The sequence below is a fragment of the Phycodurus eques genome, chromosome 13 (assembly GCF_024500275.1).
Source record: "Phycodurus eques isolate BA_2022a chromosome 13, UOR_Pequ_1.1, whole genome shotgun sequence".
NCBI lineage: Eukaryota > Metazoa > Chordata > Actinopteri > Syngnathiformes > Syngnathidae > Phycodurus > Phycodurus eques.
Window position 1 is genome coordinate 23,243,152 of NC_084537.1, and position 11,619 is coordinate 23,254,770.

An 11,619-nucleotide genomic window follows, 5' to 3' on the forward strand; every position below is an offset into this window, starting at 1 on the left:
TTGTTTTTGTGCTGATTGAGCATGTGTGTGGGAGGAAGGTGGTTAAGGTCAGAACAGACAAATACACTCAAAATGTAACAGTTGCCCAAGCTGAGTGTTTTGCATCACTTTTTAATGGCCAAAATTATCAAGGTTTTTTTTTTTTTTACAAGATTTTATTGCCTTAGTCTGACATAGTGCAATCGTGAAAGAGCAAATTTGTCTTGTAGTCTGATCCGGGCATTACATGTTGTCTGTCTCAGGCGTGTTGTCTGTTCCACACCGCCGACGTTTTATTTATTTTATTTTTTTATTGTAAATAACTTTATTGGCCGTCAGATATTTACAGGACTACGCCAAAAGGCACGCGACAAGGCTACAAATAAAAAACTAGCTTTTGGATTCAAATATACTGTGCACGATGTCTTGCGGAGCCGATCAATGATGTCATTGATCGGATCGGTGAATTGTGACATTAAGGCTGATCATCATAAAATGGTAATTATCGGCCGATACCGATAAGGCCGATAAAATCGATGTAACTGTTACACATGACAACATCTTCAAGGATCAATTATTATTTATTTATTTTTTTGCATATTTCCCCCCAGAATTCCAGAATGTTTGACAATAAAGGTTCCACTGTAAATGTTCTTGTTCATGAAATACATGTTGTTACAAATCCGTGCAGTAAACATCTGATTTCTCTTCCGTTTGAATTTTACTTTATTGCAAAATACCACTGCTTTCAACTTGTTGAAGTACATGGGGATCCTCCGTTTATGATGGAGTTCTGATCGTAAAGTAGTGACGTGACCCAAATTTGTGCCAGTTGCAATGTGTAGTCTGTCACTAACGAACACGGGTACGACCGTAACTGAGTGGACCTTTTTACATCGCTGCACAAAAGTAGTTTGTGCAGCGATGTAAAAAGGTCCTCTGTTCACATTTTGAGATTACAAATGGCACCCAATAAACTACTGCACAAAAGTAGTTTGTGCAGTAGTTTATTGGGTGCCATTTGTAATCTCAAAATGTGAACAGAGGACCCCTTGTAATCACTGTAATTATACAATACATATAAAATAAACCCTGAGGTGTTTGAACGGATTGAGGTCAGGCCTCTCGGGTTCTTCCACACAAAACTCTTCCAAGTTTGTCTCTATGGTCCTGACGTTGTGCACTGGGAACAGAAAAGGGCCTTGCCCCGAACCTTTCCTGCAAGGTTGGAAGCATAGAATGGTGCAAAAAATGTCTGAATAAGATGAAAAATTAAGATGTAGAGAGAAGTGTTCATACTGAATGTAATTTAAATTATCAGCGGCTTAAAGCGGCCTAACGGTAAACGCTAAAGGCCCTCCTCCTCCTCGCACTGACAAAGCACTTTTCCTTCCTTGCACAAAAGCTCCTCTAGCTATCTAAGTCCAGTCTAGCAGCAAGCCGAGCTGGCTGCGGATCAAAGATACGCTCAGTGCTGACAATGCTGCACTGGCCTGTCAGTCATAACGAGCCAAAAGTCATCAGCAGCTTTGCACATGGCTGAGCTCAGTTTGAGCCAGACGAGCATTTCCATAAATATGACTTCAGTTTGAAAGAAAGAAGTCTGCTTTTAATGTTGGCTGTACAACAGAATGCAAGTTGCAATTTATTAAATGCATTCAGTCTGACTTGCCTTGGAAAAGTCATCACTTTGGGGGATTATTTTTGTTTGAAATAACATCCATCCACTAATTTACATAATATTTTTTGTCATATCGTATTTTATGTTAAATTAGTTTGGCCCATGTTATGCTAAGCTAGTTTACCTTGTGTTGAGTTCATTGACAAAGTTGCATTTTAGAGGACAATATTAGTTTTGCAGTAAAACAAAAGGCAAGCCGGAAGGATTCAACAAGCGGCGGCTAGTTGACATTCGTAACATTGCCCAACCCTTGAAAGATTGACTGTGAAACCTGCCGAATGTGTACACGTGCCAACGTTTGGCAGTTCAAGGCAAGACACAGGAAGCAAACTGTTATTTTACTGTTTTCTCATTTTATCAAGAAGGTCTGTTGCTGAATATAAGGACACACGTCGGTGAAAACATTTGTAGCAAAGACCAAAAAGTACGCTTAGATGAATGGGCCCGACGAGCTGCACGGCCACCAGGGCATCACGTGACCAGTTCAAGGTCACTGTGGGTACAGGAAGTGGCTTCACTGAGTGCTTGTAGTGGTCAACTGAGTAAAACAATAAGCATCCCAGACGTCTGCTGTGCCTTGTATCCGATTCACTTTCTGCTTTGGCCAGTCAGCAAAGCAGTCAAAGCTTCTTTTGGGATTATTGTCATTGCTAATTGGCTCTCAAGTAGAGTTGATTACATCAGTGTCGGACGGAAAAGTACAGTGCAGCCATCGAAACCTGGAAAGTCGAAGACATTGAAGTTCCAGGAGGCAGCTTGCACTACGATTTGTTCAGACGCTCATGAGTTTTTTTAAAATTATCATCACTTGAATGCAAAAAGAACATAACATATTTCCATGATTGAACTGAACTGCAGAAGGGAGATGTCTCTTGATGTGTCTCGCGTGGTGCTGCTCTTTTGGTTAGCAACATTTTAACCGGCGGATAATCTTGCCCTATGTGTGACGTTTACCAACTGAGATATTTACAGTTATCTTTTCTTTGTTTTCTTTTTTTCCCCCTGATGGGGCAAAGGGAAGGCGTCTATTTGAGAGAGGTGTTCACTTTTGCTTTGTTTTGCACTTTTTTGTTGCAAGACCCAATAGTCAATCTGACAGCTTTCTTGAATGGATGGTTTGCATGCGTTCTGCCTAAAATCAACGCAATTAGATTAAGCGGGAGATTAAGACGTTTTCTTCACTTTCTTTATTGCAACGTAACTGGGCAGTGTGCTCCTTTCGTTGTATTCTTGATTGATTTAGTCATTGCAGAGAACTTGGCGACAACATTTTTGAGTTTGTGGTATTGATTAGCGGGAGATTTATGTCAGTTGGGCACTGGCTCAAGATCAGCATTGTGCGAATGCTAGTCCGGTAAATTGGGGGAGATGATTAGGGTCAACGTGAAGCGTAAGGAGCTCAGGGCTACTTTTGTGTTTTCTTTTGTAACTCTTGGTCCTCATTGCACAGTTGTACATCAACGTGACGTGTCTGTATTCTTGCGTCTATGAGCACTTTCTTAGACTCCCCTGTAACGATTCACTGGCCCGTTTCATGCACATGATGCCCTCCACCAAACTGAGGAATTCTAATCCCATTCAGTATTCGAGCAGTGAACCGTCTCGCAACAAGTTGAGTCGGGTCAGACTCGGCGTGTCCTGCACCCATCGGCCCGGTCTCCGTTCATTGGCCCTGTCATTCTAGCTGTGACGCCGTCCGCCAACAGAGAACAAAATTCATGGCCGCCGACGGGGGGCACGTCCTAATTGAAATTCCAGTCTTTTTTCTGCTGGAATGGAGCCGGACCGCTAGCCCCGACGCCCACCATATTATGCCGGCCTCTGTCACCTTGAAAGGTCCATTTGGGAGAAAGTTGACATTCTGGTGCAGCAGCAAATGTGAGGTTTAAAAAGATGGATGAATGAACAATGTGAAATCGCGCTTTGGCTGTACTGTGTTCAGGGTTGTGATGTGAAGCCGTCCCACCGCGGCCACTAAAGGCTTCCACTGTCTTTGGTGGCTGGCAGCCTGTGTGGTGCGAATGCTAATGCCCCAAATGAATTGGTGCCATTCTAATAGTGGACAAATGAGCACAAAGACACTTTTTTTAAAGTTATTTATTGTTTCCCCCCCCCCCACCCCCCTCACCACAGCACACTGTGCTGCTGTGTTCACAGGCTCACGATTAACAGCAGCTATAGATGTAATGGAGGTCTTCAAAATATTCACGTTTTATTGTTGACTTCAGGGTTGTTTGGCTAAGCTTGACATCTCTCAGTCTCAAGCTTGTAGGTTCAAGCTCCCAGTTTCTATCACTCAAGCCTATTTTTACTCAGTTAAATAAAATACAACTAGAGGAGGGCAGCACGGTATAGGTGTGAATGCGAGTGTGAGCTGTTATTTGTTTATATGTGCCCTGCAATTGGCTGGCGACGAGTTTGTGCTGTACCCACCGGTGCCCAAAGTCAGCTGCTTTAGGCTCTAGCTCAACCCGTGACCCTGATGAGGACAAATATAGAAAATGGATGGACGCTGACTGGGGATCCTCGGTTTAGGATGTAACCCTCACTAACATATGCTAATGCTGTAGTAAAGTCATAATTACAGTCAAGCAATTTGAGACTTCCTTCTGTCTGTGTATAATTTTCATTTTATTTTAAAACAAACGTATACAAATGTACAGTATATATCCAGTGTATATTCGTGGATATTGACTGTATGCCTATAAACTGCGTGCGCTTGTATACTGTATATGTTTGTTTTGTTTTAAAAACTACAGTCTGTGCTAGTTAGGTAGGAATGCAGATGTTTCCCTGGAATCATGGTAACAACACAGTAGAAGACACGCAGTGCAATGGCCAGGGGCAATGTATCATCATCATAAATGTATCATCACTTCCATATGTGACACCATCTTGAAAATTCATGTCGCTACCTGTGAGCCTCCAGTGTTTGCTTGTATTGGAGTATGAGTCATGAACCTCGGCCCATGGTTACCATTCAGTGTTCTACTCCCTTCAATAATCACGGTGTTTCTCTCCCCTCCGCCAGGGATCGAGCTGTGCCTGCCGGGTTGGCGCTTCTCCATGACCATGGTGGCCAGTTTCGTGATGCTGGGCGGCCAGCTGCTGATGCCAGGCGTGGCCTACTTGTGCCGTGATTGGCAGGTGCTCCAGGCCGTCATCATCTGTCCCCTGCTGCTTATGCTGTCCTACATCTGGTAAGGGGCCACCCAAGCGCCTGCTGAATTCACTTTAGCTCAGGCTTTTGCTGTCCATTTTGAAGGAGGGAACCCATGACCCGTGGACCCCATATACAGTCTGCTGTGAGAAACTGATTTTTCACATGATCCCCGTTCACACTATCGTCATCATGCAACCTTTAATAACCGTAAATGACATTTCTTAAGTAGCTCTCATACAAGTATAAAGAAATGTTAACCCTTGCATATTAAAACTAAAATAAATGCAACTACTCACCCTTTGGTGATGCCTGACCGATGCATCGCAGACGCTCGTTGGTTTTCCTAGAAGAGTGTCATGTTCACTTCCTGTCATGCATATTTCCATATATTCTCAATAGAGTGTTGCTGCAATGTGTAAGATAAAACACTGATTCTTGTAATTGGCCACATAAAATGAAAAACCTTGGTATTGTTGCAGATGGTTTATTGGTGATAAAACCTGAAAGGAAGACCTTTTCCAGTGGGTAATTCTGTGTTACACTTTATTTGTTAGCTTTTCTAGTGACCTTGTTTTAGACTGGAACATCCATCCATAAACACACTCCGTTTTGTACTGTACGCTGCTGAGGTCGACAAACCCATTTTATTGCCGTCTGTACGCTGGAGTTTGGCGTTCCTCCAAGGCCGACCTGTGCGACTGAAGGCGGTTACGCTCAGCAGCTCTTGAAAGGGCTAATCTGATCATATATCAATAATGGGGAAATAATGCAGACTAGTGGGCTAAGCTGGCTGATGGGGCTTTCCAATTCAGTGCAAAGATGATGAAGTGCAGGTGTCAGGCAAACTATTGTTCGTATGTTGGCGCACCAGCCACTTAAGGCAAATAAATGCCACCTTTAAATGGATGTCTCTCGTTTCCTCTCACTGAAGAAAAATGGGTACTAATTGTAATATTTTGTCTTTTATTTTTAAACACTATTGTTTGCACACAGATGAAATACATACTGTATATATTTTGATAGCTAGATATAGATAAAAGACAAGCCTACATGCAAAATGTTCTACAATCTAGCATACCAAGAAATATTTCCTCCTGCATTTCAATTTTGAGCCCAATGTGGCACTGCAGATATGGAAAACAATTGGGTTTCATAGTCCGTCCGTTCAGTGAGTAAGCTCATCCAGCTTCAAAATGGGGTTTCATTCCATGCGGACTCATTTGTCACGGCTGACGAGCGAGGACTTCCCTCTCGTCTACTTGTCAGGATCTTCCCTGAGTCACTGCGTTGGCTGCTGGCCACGCAGCAGTACTGCCGCTCCAAGTGGATCATGGGACACATCGCTAAGAAGAACTGCGTCAACATGGAGCAGGATCCGGACAACATCCTCACAGGTAAACCAAAAAATACAATTAAAACAATGAACAGAAATCAACATGGTGTTAGATTTATGCCACAAAACCATGTTTTTTTTTTTTTTTTTTTTTTGGGTCAGAATTATTGACCAATCCGGAGTCGGACAGCAGGGCAAATACTGATTGGCCCACCATTCTTACATTTTGACATCATGAGACAAAAACGACACATTTGCCATCGTGAGACTTCAAGCAGGATGGAAGTGGCCACTGAGATTAGTGTCACGGTATCACCGGGTTACAGAAGGACTGGAAGAGTCACAGAAAGGCATGTGTTTTGGGGGAAACAACACACCTGCTGTGGATTTTGCTTTTCAGATCCTTTGTTCGAGAACAGCAAGTTGTGCAAAAAGTACTGAAACATTCAACAGTTTGAGGTGCACATTCAAAAGTTTAGTATACCTGTAAAGGTTATAGTGCATTTTAGGTTCATTGTATAATTTCCCCTCAAAACTTATCTTATATAAAAATATCAGCATTAGAGGAAGTTAGTTTCCCCACACAGAGAGCACCTGTGCTCCTTTTCTCAAGAGCTTCACACTCCCGATCCAAAGGGGGGAAGGAAAAATCCGAGCTTCCTCAGCAGGAGCTAAAAGTGCAACTAGTAAGACATCATCAGTCAACACATCCTCGGGACATATTTGATCATTTTAAAATTTTCAAGCCATTTTGGCTGTGTTGAGGGAATGTAGGTGAAATTTGCCAGAGAATACTCATTTCAAAACGTACAATTGTCCTCTCTGTTCCTTGAATTAGCCTTAGAGACTGTTTTTCTCCTCCGTTGTTGTTGATTGTGTCTCCTTCTGACAAATGTTTGACGTGGTGTAGTTTTTGCAGTTTGACCCCAAAGACCCTAAACATAACAAAATAGAGCTGAGTCGAGCGAGCGCCGCGCAATCCAAAAACGTACATACAGCCGAAAAATATTCATTTTGGTGTCAAGATTCCGTTGGACTGCTCTGTGAATTGAACTTTTATACTTCCAGAGTTGCAGCGAGCTCTTCAACGCAAGCCCAAAAAGACGTGCATCGTGAAAATGGCCCGGACCAGGAACCTGTGGAAGAATATTGTCGTGCTCTGTGTCAACTCGTAAGTGTTTTTCAGTGTGTGTGTGTGTGTGTGTGTGTGTGTGTAAATCTTTATTTCAGTGGCGTCAAGCTCGTGTTGACAGGGTAAATCCAATTTATGTTGATGCTCTACTCTCATTGATAGGCATCAGATTTTTGGCGAGAGTTCTGATTCTGATCAGATGGTATCTGATTTCCTACGTTTTTCTAAAACGCTGCCGTGACGTATATGCCAATTGTGCCACTTAAGAACAAAAAAAAAAGGAAATTGCCACTTGAACCATGCAGTGTAAAGTCCAGTCTTGGATTCAACTGTTCACTGGCAAATTCAATTCTTTCCCCACTAAGCCATTTTGTCTTTCAATAAGAGTGGCTCCTTTCCATTTTTATCCTGCTCTCTCCTTTTATCCCTTGTATCCTCCCCCATCCCTGACCGGCTCTTTAGCACGTACAGACACTCGCCACAGCGCCTCATGTCGCTGACTCCTCAAGTCGGCGTGAATTATTCATGAGCGGGCGTCCTTATGAAACGTCAGACGCACACGTACACGCGCGCACAAGGGAAAGCGCGTCGCCTCTGCTTTTCGCGCATCCTGGTGCGGAGGGCGTGTGTACGCTCGTGTGTCAACATGCGTGTTGACAGAGTACATTGTAGAATTGCACGACAGTACGGTGGACTTTGAAATGTTATTTTATTCACTAGGCTGGAATCAACACCCTTCACTTCATTAGGCACACCTCCACAATGTCACGCCGTTTTAATTGACACTCCAAGAAATGTATTAATTTAACACATTAGTTATCCTTGCGGTTATATATTTCTTCCCCTATGCGCATGTTCTGCGCAGGCTAACAGGCTACGGGATCCACCACTGCTTCGCCCGCAGCATGATGGACCCGGAGGCCCAGGAAACCACCATGTTCCACGACTTCTACGCCGACTATTACACCATGGCGGGCATCGCGGTGGCATCCTGCCTGGCGCTGTGCCCGGCGGTGGGCCTGATGGGCCGGCGCGGCGGCCTCCTCACGTTCATGATCATCACCGCGTTGGCGTCGTTGCTGCAACTGGGCCTGCCCAACTGTGAGTTCTCACAGGTCACTTTTGACCCTCAATCTTCCCCACAACATTTGATACACGAAAGCTTTCAATCAATCTTTGACCCTTTACCGACGAGTCTACTACTCGTGTTGACACAAACTATTGGTGTTGCACTTTCCTAAAAAGAAGAGCTCAGTGCCAAGATATTCCATGTTATATACAATAGACAGCTATGTTCATCCTCAGTTTCTTTAAAAATGCGCTCTGATGTGGAAGCATCAATAGATCTGTTTGAAAATATGATATTCATATTTTTTCCAAAAGCTGTTTTTGAACAATACACGTTCTTTAGTGTTCCCAACTTCTGTGCTAATGGGTCACAACTGAGCAACGATAGAAATAAAAAAACTAAATACAGGTCCGAGGGTGACAAACGTTGAGAACCAATACACTAACACATTTAAATAAGGTATCATATACTCGATACTATATTTTTGCCCAAAATAAGAGCTTGAACAGTGTTAGATATTTGACCTTTTTGACACTGTCAGAGAAGTATTCATTCAATAGTACCATATTTTCCACATACAGGGATGGAGAACTATTATTGAATCTTTTGCAGAAAGTACTAGGTCTATCAAAACCCCCAAATTTAGCTTTTCTTTTTTGGGAGTTTTTACTTATACTATAGTTTATTGTATTTTTAATGAATGTTTTCTTTGCCTTCCAGAGGAAAAGCAAAACTAACAATGTTTGTCTTAAGATTAAAATTTTAAAATGTATTCTTCATTGGCCAATGAAAGCCCCACATTTTGTGACTTAAAAAAAAAAAAAATATATATATATATATATATATATATATATATATAGTCCAGTTCCATGGTTCTTGAGCTTGTGGTTGTCTTATTTCTAACCAAGTATATGGTGTTAAAATGTGCCGAGGCAGGCGTCCCTAATGAAGTGTCCGGCACTTGCACAACGAGGCATGTCAGCTGTTCGTAATGGCGTGTTCGGACACGACGGTAAATGGCCGTCGTGGTCAATATGTACCACCGCGACACGAGTCCGTTTGTTCAGTTACAGGCGACTTAATGTTCAACCCGTGTCAGTCGACGCATCAAGGTGTCGCGCTCCTTTTGCACTTTGTCTTGTAGCGAGCTTTCGCCGCTTTTGATCGCGGATTTAATCGATACTCATGCGGATTTAATCGATACTCATGCTTTTTTTTTTTTTTTTTTTTGGTTTCTCACACTGACACGCCTTTTCTCCTGATTTATCTTCCAGTGCTGGGAAAGTACAGCACCCATCTCAATATAGGTAAGACCCACTAACATTATTATCATTCTTTTTGATTGGTTGTGGTTATGTATGCCCCTAACGACTAAGCAACATCTGACTGTATTTATTGCACATTGCACCTGCATGTGTGAGAGAGAGAGAGAGAGAGAGAGAAAACCCAAATCCATGTGTGCTGCTACAGCGCCCCTAGAGACTGTAAGTGCTGCCACAATCTAAAAATATGACAGTACTGTAAATGAACTTTATATACATTATTTACAGTATATGCAGAACATTCTATTGCCACTTTTATTTTATTTTTTTGCAACAATGCATTAAAAACATTAGAGGCAAAAATAGTGACCAATAGTTCCAATTTTTCTTTTGTTTTTGCATCTTTTACAACTACTAACTACTACTACTCATAATACAACTTCTGCTAATAATAATTTTCTGCTTTCACTTTCAGATCTGCTACGACTATAATTAACAAGTAATATTTTGTTGTTATACATTTGATTTTGTATTAAGCTATTGATTATTATTTACATTTGAATGAAATACAACTACAACACTGATCAGTGCAATAGAAATATAATAATGCAAATGTACATAATATAAATAATTAATACTAATTTAAGTTTAACAATTAAATGTATACTACGTGATGTGATACGAGATACGAGTTCAAATAAAAGGAACTGCCATTAGTCTGTTCCAGTCTCCAAAAAAAAGCTATAAAAAAAGTTGTGGTTTTCTTTTTTTTCCTGTGATATTATACTTTATAAAAACATAGAATAATAAAATAATTCAATAGCATTGAAAAGAATTAATCAGTTTTTGGCACACTTTTCTCCTTTCTGCACATTGTGCTGCTCATTCTAATGTGTGCACGCCTTGGCCACCTGGGGGCAGTATAAGACAGACCAATGGATATCGAGTACTGGAGACTACTAGAACTACTAATAAGGAATTATGTTTGAAATGTATGCACCATCACGGTTGTCCAATCACATATTGAAATGTACTGTGTCTCCTTGTGTGTGTGTGTGTGTTTACGTGCGTAGATAGTTCAAGCACGCTGAAGAAGAACTTCTCCATCGCTTTCTCCATCATCGGGATGTTCTCCTCCCACGCCGTCAGCAACCTGAGCATCTTCTTCTGTGCGGAGATCACCCCCACCGTCATCAGGTAACACCCCTGGTACCGGACCACCACAACATTGGGACCAGGGTCTACGTAGGTCAGGGGTGGGGAACGTGTCTTGCATAGTTTGATTATAGATTTAGTGTGGGCCTCTGAGGACGAATTTCAGTTCAACGTTTTACATTTATGCCCAGAATAGCTTTTCATCCCCATTCGTGTGTAGTTACGACTTTTCTACTGAATGAGCATAAAGTTAGTGACACACGACGGTGCGCTCCTGTTTATATACAAATGTGGGAACAGAAGCTGAGGACCCAGAACATTAAAACATACCTGGGGTTCCATTCACTCGGGTTGTGAGCGGCACTATTGAATTCAGCTCTGTTGAACTGATTTGCTGCTCCACCTCATCATTGAGATGAAATCATTGAACGTGTGCCACAAGCACAGGAAGGCCACAGCATGAGCATCTCGTGTGTGTGTGTGTGTGTGCGTGCGTGTGTGTGTGTGCGCGCGCGCGTGCGTGCGTGCGTGTGGGTGTGTGGCCTTACATAAGGTGTGCTGCCGTGCGAAGTGCTTGATGGGCGCCACCTGGTGGATTGCAAGTAGTGGTGGCAGGAAAATGAAATGGTGGCTCAGCACTCTCTGCTGTCTTGAACAGGCCTCTCCTGAACAGACACCCAGTGGGGGAAGTGATTATTTGATCCAAGTTACAAAGTTCTAATTTGCATTTGTTGTTTATTGATTTGTGGGAATAGATCGTCTCCCTTAAATTCTTCAATTTCTTGGTTGCCGCTCGGAAAATCAAGGCTTCGGCTCCTTCCGCAAGTTTTCTATTGGTTGAGATC

The 11,619-nt window shown here is 42.3% G+C and overlaps 1 protein-coding gene across 2 annotated transcripts in view; it reads left to right on the plus strand.

Annotated features, from left to right (window-relative positions):
* slc22a23 (solute carrier family 22 member 23) overlaps positions 1–11,619 on the plus strand; it is a 32,996-nt gene that overhangs the window by 17,352 nt on the left and 4,025 nt on the right. For both annotated transcript variants that reach the window (XM_061694948.1, XM_061694949.1), the window contains exons 4-9: positions 4,692–4,860; positions 6,090–6,217; positions 7,225–7,327; positions 8,154–8,389; positions 9,632–9,664; positions 10,693–10,816. In XM_061694948.1, coding sequence (XP_061550932.1) covers positions 4,692–4,860; positions 6,090–6,217; positions 7,225–7,327; positions 8,154–8,389; positions 9,632–9,664; positions 10,693–10,816 — 793 coding nt within the window. The remainder of the gene's footprint in view (positions 1–4,691; positions 4,861–6,089; positions 6,218–7,224; positions 7,328–8,153; positions 8,390–9,631; positions 9,665–10,692; positions 10,817–11,619) is intronic.